Source organism: Hemibagrus wyckioides, linkage group LG06 (genome assembly GCF_019097595.1).
Source record: "Hemibagrus wyckioides isolate EC202008001 linkage group LG06, SWU_Hwy_1.0, whole genome shotgun sequence".
In the NCBI taxonomy this organism is placed as follows: Eukaryota; Metazoa; Chordata; class Actinopteri; order Siluriformes; family Bagridae; genus Hemibagrus; species Hemibagrus wyckioides.
The window spans coordinates 26,667,876-26,680,468 of NC_080715.1; the positions used below are offsets into that span (position 1 = coordinate 26,667,876).

Below are 12,593 nucleotides of genomic sequence, written 5' to 3' on the forward strand. Positions count from 1 at the left end.
TGGGTCGCTCTCAGGAGCTCAGTGAATTCCAGCGTGGAACTGTGATAGGATGCCACCTGTGCAACAAATCCAGTCGTGAAATTTCCTCGCTCCTAAATATTCCACAGTCAACTGTCAGCTGTATTATAAGAACGTGGAAGTGTTTGGGAACGACAGCAACTCAGCCACGAAGTGGTAGGCCACGTAAACTGACGGAGCGGGGTCAGCGGATGCTGAGGCGCATAGTGCGAAGAGGTCGCCAACTTTCTGCAGAGTCAATCACTACAGACCTCCAAACTTCATGTGGCCTTCAGATTAGCTCAAGAACAGTGTGCAGAGAGCTTCATGGAATGGGTTTCCATGGCCGAGCAGCTGCATCCAAGCCATACATCACCAAGTGCAATGCAAAGCGTCGGATGCAGTTGTGTAAAGCACGCCGCCACTGGACTCTAGAGCAGTGGAGACGCGTTCTCTGGAGTGACGAATCGCGCTTCTCCATCTGGCAATCTGATGGACGAGTCTGGGTTTGGCGGTTGCCAGGAGAACGGTACTTTTCTGACTGCATTGTGCCAAGTGTAAAGTTTGGTGGAGGGGGGATTATGGTGTGGGGTTGTTTTTCAGGTGCTGGGCTTGGCCCCTTAGTTCCAGTGAAAGGAACTCTGAATGCTTCAGCATACCAAGACATTTTGGACAATTCCATGCTCCCAACTTTGTGGGAACAGTTTGGAGCTGGCCCCTTCCTCTTCCAACATGACTGTGCACCAGTGCACAAAGCAAGGTCCATAAAGACATGGATGACAGAGTCTGGTGTGGATGAACTTGACTGGCCTGCACAGAGTCCTGACCTCAACCCGATAGAACACCTTTGGGATGAATTAGAGCGGAGACTGAGAGCCAGGCCTTCTCGTCCAACATCAGTGTGTGACCTCACAAATGCGCTTCTGGAAGAATGGTCAAAAATTCCCATAAACACATTCCTAAACCTTGTGGACAGCCTTCCCAGAAGAGTTGAAGCTGTTATAGCTGCAAAGGGTGGACCGACGTCATATTGAACCCTATGGATTAGGAATGGGATGTCACTTAAGTTCATATGTGAGTCAAGGCAGGTGAGCGAATACTTTTGGCAATATAGTGTATCTTCGTCTTATTCTTTTGGCAGATCATTTTGTTTCTTTCTGGAAATCTTATATTTGGTTTATTGAAAATTATTTTAAAATCTCATAAAATGCAAGACCAATATGACTATATTCAAGACAATTAAACGTCTGACACATACTCAAAAAATTCTATGTAAAAGTAAAATGAAGTAAAAATGAAAATAACATGGAATAAACTGTGCAATAAATGGAATTAGCTGTATGGAAAAATATAGTTCATCAGTGCACTGTAATAACTGATCAATGAAATTGAATTATTGCAATTTCACTCACTAATATCACTTTTTACAGTAAAATCTTTCACAACACATAAAGGCTTATCTAAATAACCAGTTCTGTAGCCTATGGGATATAATTATTTTACTGGATATATATTAGTAGTATGAAAATCTATCATGTTTAGTAGCTAGCTAGAGATCTGTTTGCCAAAACCTGTTAAAGAAATTCTAACTAATTATACTAATAAATTATGCTAAATCCACCAGTGACCAGTGATATTTCAACCAATTTTACAAACGTGTTTCTGTAAAGTCTTGTCAAGTGCTTCTGAGATTTATTCTTGGTGTGACCCAAATAGCATAGAAATAGTCATTTGTGTGTCAACACCAATGACAAAAAAATATTAAGAACATATTTATTATTTTCTATTTTCATTCAGAATTAAATGACATGCTAAATAATGAATCATGGTTTGAAATATTATACATGTACAAAAAACTATATAATGAAAGCTAAGAAGAAAATATCACAAGAATGTTTACTGATTTATTATTATTTTTGCAAAATATTTATTACATTTCAAAGGTGAAAAAAATGGTGCTTAAAACATGTGATATTAATCAGTATATTATTCTGATATAATTCAATGTGTTTTATTAATTTTTGGAAACCAAGCTTAATATACGTAAAACCCAAAATGTAAACAATGAAATGTTTAAGATGGCATGAGTGAGTTAATGTGGCCAGTGCAGGTTAATTTCTATTGTGCAGGACAGGGAAATAAAGTACAATTAAGTGAATTTAGTGTGTTTTTTGTGCATGAGAATCACTACAGCTGTAACATTATTTAGCATGTTTGTGAAGGCACATTGCATATAAAACCTTTGAATCATTTTTAATCAACCATTTGTATTAGGAAAACTTGTTTGAGAAATCTAAATAGAATAATTTTTTGGTTACTGATGACACCACCCTTGATTTTGTATCCAGATGAGTGTTTGTTCTTCTTTAGAGCCCTGAAGTAAGACGCATCTTGAACCGTTCCCCGAGCTGCTCCAGTGTTTTCATGAGCTCGTTCTCCTCAGCGGAAGAAGACCTGGTTAAGGCCAGAGGCAGGTGTGTGGCCACCGGTGTTTGCTCTGCAGTGAGAGAAATGTTACACTCAACAATACTGGGTACACAGCATGTTGTGTTAAAGCTGGGATATACAGTGCACAATTTTCAGCTTGGGTTTTGTAAAAAAAAAAAAAGAAAAAAAAGATTTGGCCCTGAGTTGGCTTAGAACATATAACATGAAACTGCAACCAAAGACAGCTGACTACAAAGGTCTAGTAGTTTGAGTAATCTCAGTGTGAGCGAGGAGGATACCAGCTCACAGGGTGGCTACAAATACACTAGCACCAAGGGGAAAAATCTCCTTAAACATAATTATTTACTTTTGATTGGAATTGAATTGAGACAATCTCCTAAACAGTGACAAGTAATTAAATGCAATTTATTTGTATAGCACTTTTAACAGTGGTCATTGTCTCAAAGCAGCTTTGCAGAAGTATAGAAAAAATTATAAAGTTTAAAGTTAAGTTACTATTTATCCCTAACCTTTATCCCTAATGAGAAGCCTGAGGTGATGGTGGTGAGGAAAATCTCCCTGAGATGGTATAAGGAAGAAACCTTAAAAATAACCAGACTCAGAAGGGAACCTCATCCTCATTTGGAGCATATATAAAGCTTTTCATCCACATTTAACTCATATAGTGTACCAACATTTCAACCATACATACAGACATACAACCAAGATAAAGATATGAATAACTATATAGACAGACCGTTAACTTCAGCTGGATAACACCATCTTAGTCATGACTGGTCAATTTGCATAAATTCAAAATACTGCTATGATTTTTTTTTCATTTCACTTTCATTTTTTTCATTGCTGCTCAATATCCCATAACCCCTTGCACACTTTCTGCACTGAAAACTGCAGTGTGCATTAGGAGAGTGTGATGTCAGAATTAAATTAAATATATGGCTTAAAATGATTTGTCTTTGTAGGACAGATTTGCAACATATTTCAAATATTACATTCTTGTGTGCTAAGGATCCACTGAATAAAAATAACTTTTGCTCACCTTGGAAGAAGAGTCTGCTGGGATGTTTCACAGCTGCATGAGACACTGCTAACCATACCACCGTGTCAGCTCCCTGTGCCTCTGTGCGTAATTTGTTCTTCATTCTGGCATGAAAATCCGGCATGGATGACTGCAACAGTCACAAAATCTGAGTGAGTGCTTGCATGTTCTTCATGAGCTTAACTATATACTATTATTATTTTAGATTTGATATATGTATGTATGTACATTAACAGGATTTTCAATATTTCAATATATTGAGTATGTATAATTGTTTGAAATGCGTGCGTACCTTATGCGTTGTTCTGTGCATAAGCCATAAGCCAAACGTGCCTTTTTCAAACTGCAGATCGTCAAGATTGAGTTTCTGAACCAGCATTCCTCCTGACGATACAGTGATCTAATGAACAATTACACACTGAATTCAACTCGAAACTAGTTCAATAGTACATCTCATACTGCATTTACATCTCAACTAAGAAATGCTCGATATTTGATGAAGTCGATTGTGGAGAAGGTAAATTTAACATAATACTTGGTTACTGTAACACTGTTTGGGGAATACTAAGATGTACATTATATTTTTTATGATTATCTTATATAACTGAGTTATTTTGGAGATTTTCCCTCCTAATTTTCACACAAATTTTGTTACGTCACTCAGAAGCCTCCAGCTTATTTTCTCTTGCACATGCATCTTAACCACATTAATCACATGTTTAATTAATGTTACATTTAACCTAGTAATCTCTTTTTTATTTGGCTATTTATCTGTCATTTAGCTAGAGGAAATTAAATGACAGAATGTGGAAATTTACTTTTATTAGATTTTTTTTTATTAATTGTATAGTTTAACCCAGTTTTTAATAATAGGTTCTAGTTAACATGTAACTTTTCATTTTTAGAAATTATAAGACTTCTTTAAGACCTTACTGCATATATAACTAAGACATATACATAATGTAACTCATCAGTAACAAAGGTAATCAAATAATGAATATTTCTTAAAAAGATGTAAATATGTCAACTTTACACAAAAGAACGTAAAAGATTAATGTGTATATAACTAGTGTATTTCCTTAAATAGTATTATTTAAATGGCTGAATTGCATGTAAATGGATGAATATTTACCATAAAGTACTGTAAGTATGAGAGATTTTTATGCGTGCCTTAGCACAAGGGATTGTGCCAAGGCTCACATCAAACTGACATAAAATAACTGAAAATATTAAATATTAAGAAAATATAAAGTTTGTAATTGAACAATAAAATTAAATGGTCTCACAATTAATAATTGTCAAACAGTTAATATTTTATATACTCCATAACTTCTCTAAGTAATTAAAATGATTACATTTAGACGTATATTTAGATTCAGTTTGTATTTGTTAAGGTAAGACATGAAACTGACCTGAAACATACTCACCACTCTTGGGTCCTGGGACTTTTTCAGCTCAGGAATCAGCGCTGTGGTCAGGATGAACATTCCTGTGGCAGAACCATTTGTTTAAAATAAAAAAGGAAATAGTCCATATAAAATCTTTTTCATTTTCTACTGTTTATTTCTAATCTACTAATAACTAGCTACTATGCTAACTACACCAATGACAAGAATGCATCAGACTGAGCCCAGGCAACTGAACAGTCTCACTATACTGTTGGGAGATTATGAGTTTGAAAAGCCATCTATTCCAATCAATATCATTTCATGCTCCAAATTTGTGGGAACAGTTTGAGGATGACCCCTTCCTAACATGACTGCACACCAGTGCACAAAGCAAGGTCCATAAAGACATGGATGAGCGGGTTTGGTGTGGAGGAACTTGACTGGCCTCTAATTCATCCCAAAGGTGTTCTATCAGGTTGAGGTCAGGACTTAATATCACAAAGTTGGGAGCATGAAATTATTCAAAATATCTTACTGAAGCATTAAGAGTTCCTTTCACTGGAACTAAACTTTTGCCAATATAGTGTATATTCATCTACATCTTCTATATACAAATTCTATGTTTGTTAATGCAGGAATTGCTCTATTTACCGCCATTTTGCTCGTCCTCTTGGACACATGCTTTTTCTTTCCTACATTTCTGACTTCTATGACATCCGAAATCGTCTAAGCATCCACTTTAGTCCAAAAATCTATATAAAAAATCAGCTTTGAACAGTATTATATGCATGAATGTCTAGACTGCACAGTAAATAAATATATGTAAATAAATGTTGTATTATTTTTATCCTGTTTAACATTACTTTGTTTATAGTTTAATTATTGTACATTAGATACATAGATTTCAGTGCTGTATCATGTACTGCACACCTCTACTCTAGACACAATATCAAAACTATTGCTAATAAATCTGTAAATGTTTTTTTTCTTACCAAGTGTGTTGGTGGCAAAGTTTTTCTCCAAGCCGTCCTCAGTCAACTCTCGCTGATTCACCATACACCCTGCATTATTGATCTGTATATGAATAATAAACAGTATCATCTATACACTGTGATTTATAGACTATCTTTATTATATTGGAGCAGTACACACAGATGAACCAACACACAGAAGCATCCTGAACAAACTTACAAGCACATTCAAACTGTGGCTCTGAGTGAATGAACCGGCAAACTCCCACAATGCTCTGGGACTCGACATGTCCACAATGTGCACATGAACGTTCTGGAAAAATCAGTACAAGATTATTAAAAATACATTAAATTCAATTAATTTCCTTAATATGGATATACTGAATAGGAAAAAAGACAATTCTTTCAAAGGTGGGATTTAAACCCATGCCACCAAAAGCAGCCCGGAACTCTTTTTGAGTTTCAGACAAGAATTATGAAAAAAAACTTGTGATGTCAGAAATGGGATTTGACCACACACCTCCATTCAGCAGAAACCTCCTTATAGCAGGGAGAAGGTTTAAACCTTGAGACTGGCACCTTAGACTGCTCAGCTATCCTAACAAGTAACAAGATGTTTTCCTTCTCTATCCATCTACTGAGGCCTGCACACATTGCACAAGTAGTTCAGAAACTGCCAAAATACAAGCATGACAAGCACCAGACTCAAGGTTCAAATTTTCCCCCATAGTATAAGAATCTCTGAATGGAGGCCTGGGTTCAAATCCCACTTGTGCCAGAAAAGGTTATGTTCTGATAAAAAAGACCAACTTTGATTAAAAAAAAAAGAATTCACAACCCTATTTGGAATCCAGTATACTCCTTGAAACAGGTAGAAGGTTTGAACTTTGAATCTGATGCCTTAGACCACATGGACAGTTGGGTGTTCCTTTTGATCTACCTACTAAAAAATACACTCTTAAACTTGCCAAAAAGCAACTGTACCATTTTTCTTATTTGGCAAAAGCTTTTATCCAGGGCAAGTGAGGCACCTGATAAAAGTGCCCCAGTCCAATCCAGTCCAAGTGTTAAGGTTCGAGTGACCGGCTCCACAGTGGTGAAAAAGAACAGTTAGCCTTTTCCATCAATAAAACAACAAAACAGACATTTCAACAATGTGTGGTGGCCTGAGAAAACTTTTGACGTGGTGAAAAAACATTCATCCTGTAAAGAAATCACACTTCACATGCAAGGGCTCTGACATCTTTAAGCAGACTCTCCTTTTTCTAAACAACTGAAAGGTGCACAAAACAAAAATAATCCTGTGAGAAGAGGATCGGCAGGTTGAAACACCTTGTTGATGAGAGAGCTCAGAGGAGAATGATGAAAGTGAAGAAAACTTATTATGTCAGAAGTGGGATTCGAACCCACGCCTCCATTTGGAGACCAGAATCCGCCTTAGATCAGGGGGAAGGTGCAAACCTTGAGTCTGGCGCCTTAGACCGCTCGGCCATCCTGACACAAGACAGTAAAAGTTTCTTCTCTGTCCATCTACTGAGGGCGACACAGTGCAAGCATATTTAAGAAACTGACCCCTTCAGTCAATTTCACATACAACAGTCTCTAGAACTGAAGAGAGAGAACAGAGGAGACTGACCAGATTTGTCTGAACTGACAGGAAGTCAGTAGTAACGCAAGCAAGCACTCTTTACAACCGTGCTAAACAGAAAAGAGTCTCGGACAGAACAACACATCAAAGCTTGATGTGTATGTGCTAAAACAGCAGAATACTACATTAGGTTCTACTCCTGTCTGCCAACAACAGGAACCTGAGCCTTTCATTGGCACAGATTCACACAAACTGGACAGGTCTCATTCCAAACCCGGAGATGTGTTTGGAAAGACCAGAATCCTCCTTTATCCAGGTAGAAGGTTTAAATCTTCAGCCTGACACCTTAGACCGCTCAGCCATTCGGAAATTGTCAAAATACAAGCTTGACAAACACCAGAATCAAGGTTCAAATTTTCTGGTTCTGGTCTCTGAACTGGCTTCAAATCCCACTTGTGCAAGGAAAAGTTTTGTTTTTACTCTATTTGGAAACCAGCATCCTCCTTGAAACAAGTGGTTTGAACACTGAGTCTGACGCCTTATTTTGCTCATCCTAAAGAAAGCTTTTGACATGGTAAAAAAAAAAAACATTGCTTCTGTGAGGAAACCTCACTTCACAAGTTAAGGTGCTCACATCTTTAGACAGACTCTTATTTTTCTAAACAACTAAAAGTACACAAAACAAAACAAAACAAAAAAAAAACCATCCCGTGAGTAGATGAATGATGAAAATGAAAGAAAACTTGTGATGTCAGAAGTGGGATTTGAACCCACGCCTCAATTCGGAGACCAGAATCCTCCTTAGATCAGGTGGAAGGTTTGAACCTTGAGTCTGGCGCCTTAGACCGCTCGGCCATCCTGACATACAATAGCGAACCAAATGACACATGCACACGCGCGCGCACACACACACACACACACACACACACACACACACACACACACACACACACACACACACACACACACACTCTCTCTCTCTCTCTCTCTCTCTCTCTCTCTCTCTCTCTCTCTCTCTCTCTCTCTCGCTGAACTGAACTTTTCACCATGTTCGCTTTTACTTATAAATGCCTTTAACTTATGGATGTGAGCCAGCATACAATATAAAGGTTAAGGGTTGAGTGGCAGACTCAGTGGGAAAGTGTTAGGGCTTCCAATCAACAAAACAAAACAGATACTTCCACAATGTTGGAGCATGCAATGCAAAGCAAAGCAAAATCCTTTGAACAGAGGAGAAGGAGCACACACAACACTCGAGATTTGCTGAGAGCCTGCTGTCTTTCTGACAATACTGAAAAACATGTTGAGAGGCTCAAACCTTTCCTCTAGTTAAATGGACGAGGGGGGCGTGAATCGAATCCCACTTATGACCAATGATTTAGGTTTTTTTTTATATTAGCATTATAAAAACACCATTTGTGAATATTAAAAGACTTAAAGCTAACACAAGGATATTAATGTGTTTTTTTGCATATGCGTAACTTTGTAATGTTATATATGTAATGTAGGTGCAGTTAATATACATACTGAAAGATGGTGGTATATTACCTGGTGTATTCTTGTAGACCTTTCACAAGCCAAACCGCGTTTCTGTAATAAGACATTCTGGTGTTTACTTAGTGTCAGAACACTCATATAACACGCCTCATCTACTGTTTCATAAGCATGACCAGACCACAACACAACACAACACGTGTCAATACTGCGCAGTGTTCCGGTGCAGATCTACATTTTAAAAGATACGCCCGATATTTAGGAGACGCAGACTTGAAAATCAACTCAGATGTCAAGAAATCTCAAGCTGCTTTATTACACAAAAAAACGTGCTGGACAACTTCTGGAAACGGCGCTTAAAGGACTGTTGATTCTCAAAACTGTCAGGTGTTTGTAGGGTGATGGAAGAAGTCTTACAAATAAGACGAAAATAGATTACTTCTTTAAATTATCCGAATCTCATCGAGAGTTTGGAATCGACTCTAAAGCTTCAGAATCGACTCTCAGTTTTAGACCGAATGCAATGCCGCAGGTTTTAAAATGATCCAGGAGTGTACGCAGTCTACCACTTTGTATTAATAACATCACCCGAAAGCATATTCAAATGTTTTAAATAATTAGTTGTGCAATTTTTTTTTATTATTATTATTATTAACGGAGTGTACAATTCACTCCATTATCCAGGAATAAGAGGCTATACTGCTGTCGCCCTTCTGCAGTAACACGGTTTGATGTCTATTGAAGCTTTTCTGCTCAAAACACTTGTAGCTGTTTAAGGTAGCACAGCTTTCCATTAAGCATAGAATCAGCCTGGTCTCTGTTGTTAGTGTTGAAACTTTTGACTCACAGTCTCCGCTATAATTCCAAATACTAAAGGTGTTCTATCAGGTTGAGGTCAGGACTCTGTGCAGGCCAGTCAAGTTCCTCCACACCAAACTCTCTCATCCATGTCTTTATGGACCTTGCTTGGTGCACTGGTGTGCAGTCATGTTGAAACAGGAAGGGGTGATCCCCAAACTGTTCTCACAAAACTGGGAGCATGAAATTGTCCAAAATGTCTTCGTATGCTGAAGCTTTAAGAGTTGCTTTGACGTGAACTAAGGGGCCGAGCCCAACCCCTGAAAAACAACACATGAATTCAATGATTTGGAGGGGTGTCCCAAAACTTTTGGCAATACAGTGATTTTGATTTGGTAATTGCATATATGTGTAGTGATGCTTGACTGCATATGCAAGCTATTAGAAGAAGGCTTTGGAACAGGCTGAAAATTCAGCCAATTCGCCTAAAAGAACACAAATGCTGTCTGTAACTGTTCAGGTCATGAGACTTGTTTACAATTCTTCACACTGTCAAAAATATACTGCTGTGCGCCACCTACAGGCGGAATGTCGCATTTGCAACCATCCAAAGTGGAACTAATGAAAAATTCATCCTTTAGCAGAAGAAGCCAGGAGATCTAGCTGGATCTAACACATCTGTCGTGTGTTTTTAAAAGGAACAAGACTGTGCGAATCTAATAGCTAAACAGACTAAATAAACAAGCAAACGTTTAACCAGCTGCAGACGGTTAGCTAGGTGCTAAAACGGAAGAATAAAAAAATGAAATAAATTTAGCCTGTATCGTTGGAGGCTAAAGCATTGAAAGCAATAAGCTGTTGAAATGGGTAGTGATTGAAATGATATTTAACCGTCACCTGTTACAGGCTGATATTTTAGCACTGACATTATCCCCCGGTTCACTTATTACCTAGCTAACATTTTAAGTACTGTAGTTACTTCTTTGCAAAATGCTTGGCTAATGAACTGCTAATTACTGTTAGACTCGAACAGTCATAAGCGCTCTATTTGAGGCGCTTTTACAGTGTCAGGATGGCCGAGCGGTCTAAGGCGCCAGACTCAAGGTTCAAACCTTCCCCCTGATGTAAGGAGGATTCTGGTCTCCGAATGGAGGCGTGGGTTCGAATCCCACTTCTGACATGATCCTTTTTCTTTACACAGACTCATGTAAAAAATTTCCACTCATGAATATCAATTCAGTAAAGTTAAAATTATGCTTTTTGATGTATGTGTTTTTACTGGATCAAATGGTGCTACCTAAAAATACACCATGTGCTTCATGGTGTAGAAAAGCTTCAATAGACATCAAACCGTGTTACCGCAGAAGGGCGACAGCAGTATAGCCTCTTATTCCTGGATAATGGAGTGAATTGTACACTCCGTTAATAATAATAATAAAAAAAAATTGCACAACTAATTATTTAAAACATTTGAATATGCTTTCGGGTGATGTTATTAATACAAAGTGGTAGACTGCGTACACTCCTGGATCATTTTAAAACCTGCGGCATTGCATTCGGTCTAAAACTGAGAGTCGATTCTGAAGCTTTAGAGTCGATTCCAAACTCTCGATGAGATTCGGATAATTTAAAGAAGTAATCTATTTTCGTCTTATTTGTAAGACTTCTTCCATCACCCTACAAACACCTGACAGTTTTGAGAATCAACAGTCCTTTAAGCGCCGTTTCCAGAAGTTGTCCAGCACGTTTTTTTGTGTAATAAAGCAGCTTGAGATTTCTTGACATCTGAGTTGATTTTCAAGTCTGGGTCTCCTAAATATCGGGCGTATCTTTTAAAATGTAGATCTGCACCGGAACACTGCGCAGTATTGACACGTGTTGTGTTGTGTTGTGGTCTTGTCATGCTTATGAAACAGTAGATGAGGCGTGTTATATGAGTGTTCTGACACTAAGAAAACACCAGAATGTCTTATTACAGAAACGCGGTTTGGCTTGTGAAAGGTCTACAAGAATACACCAGGTAATATACCACCATCTTTCAGTATGTATATTAACTGCACCTACATTACATATATAACATTACAAAGTTACGCATATGCAAAAAAAGACATTAATATCCTTGTGTTAGCTTTAAGTCTTTTAATATTCACAAATGGTGTTTTTATAATGCTAATATAAAAAAAAACCTAAATCATTGGTCATAAGTGGGATTCGATTCACGCCCCCCTCGTCCATTTAACTAGAGGAAAGGTTTGAGCCTCTCAACATGTTTTTCAGTATTGTCAGAAAGACAGCAGGCTCTCAGCAAATCTCGAGTGTTGTGTGTGCTCCTTCTCCTCTGTTCAAAGGATTTTGCTTTGCTTTGCATTGCATGCTCCAACATTGTGGAAGTATCTGTTTTGTTTTGTTGATTGGAAGCCCTAACACTTTCCCACTGAGTCTGCCACTCAACCCTTAACCTTTATATTGTATGCTGGCTCACATCCATAAGTTAAAGGCATTTATAAGTAAAAGCGAACATGGTGAAAAGTTCAGTTCAGCGAGAGAGAGAGAGAGAGAGAGAGAGAGAGAGAGAGAGAGAGAGAGAGAGAGTGTGTGTGTGTGTGTGTGTGTGTGTGTGTGTGTGTGTGTGTGTGTGTGTGTGTGTGTGTGTGTGTGTGCGTGCGCGTGTGCATGTGTCATTTGGTTCGCTATTGTATGTCAGGATGGCCGAGCGGTCTAAGGCGCCAGACTCAAGGTTCAAACCTTCCCCCTGATGTAAGGAGGATTCTGGTCTCCGAATGGAGGCGTGGGTTCGAATCCCACTTCTGACATGATCCTTTTTCTTTACACAGACTCATGTAAAAAATTTCCACTCATGAATATCAATT

General features: G+C 38.1%; 1 protein-coding gene and 4 non-coding genes across 7 annotated transcripts; 2 read left to right on the forward strand and 3 right to left on the reverse strand.

The window, feature by feature from the left end:
• Nucleotides 1-1,888: 1,888 nt before the first annotated feature.
• dhrs12 (dehydrogenase/reductase (SDR family) member 12) lies at nt 1,889-9,936 on the reverse strand. 3 transcript variants are annotated; one of them, XM_058391366.1, is made up of 8 exons: nt 9,773-9,936; nt 8,980-9,021; nt 6,064-6,156; nt 5,865-5,946; nt 4,897-4,973; nt 3,777-3,884; nt 3,485-3,614; nt 1,889-2,494 (listed from the first exon to the last, which is right to left on the reverse strand). In XM_058391366.1, exons 3-8 carry the CDS (start codon nt 6,130-6,132, stop codon nt 2,364-2,366), a joined length of 597 nt encoding a protein of 198 aa, XP_058247349.1. In that variant the 5' UTR covers nt 6,133-6,156; nt 8,980-9,021; nt 9,773-9,936; the 3' UTR covers nt 1,889-2,363. The 3 variants fall into 3 exon arrangements, with proteins under 3 accessions (XP_058247349.1, XP_058247347.1, XP_058247348.1); XM_058391364.1 differs by lacking the exon at nt 9,773-9,936 and having other exon boundaries at nt 8,980-9,330; XM_058391365.1 differs by lacking the exon at nt 9,773-9,936 and having other exon boundaries at nt 4,912-4,973; nt 8,980-9,154.
• Nucleotides 7,229-7,342, reverse strand: trnal-caa (transfer RNA leucine (anticodon CAA)). Its single transcript has 2 exons — nt 7,305-7,342; nt 7,229-7,274 (listed from the first exon to the last, which is right to left on the reverse strand). It is a non-coding gene; the product is annotated as a tRNA-Leu (tRNA).
• Nucleotides 8,181-8,294, reverse strand: trnal-caa (transfer RNA leucine (anticodon CAA)). Its single transcript has 2 exons — nt 8,257-8,294; nt 8,181-8,226 (listed from the first exon to the last, which is right to left on the reverse strand). It is a non-coding gene; the product is annotated as a tRNA-Leu (tRNA).
• Nucleotides 9,937-10,789: 853 nt separating the features above from the next.
• Nucleotides 10,790-10,903, forward strand: trnal-caa (transfer RNA leucine (anticodon CAA)). Its single transcript has 2 exons — nt 10,790-10,827; nt 10,858-10,903. It is a non-coding gene; the product is annotated as a tRNA-Leu (tRNA).
• Nucleotides 10,904-12,422: 1,519 nt separating this feature from the next.
• Nucleotides 12,423-12,536, forward strand: trnal-caa (transfer RNA leucine (anticodon CAA)). The gene is made up of 2 exons: nt 12,423-12,460; nt 12,491-12,536. It is a non-coding gene; the product is annotated as a tRNA-Leu (tRNA).
• The last annotated feature ends 57 nt before the right edge of the window (nt 12,537-12,593 follow it).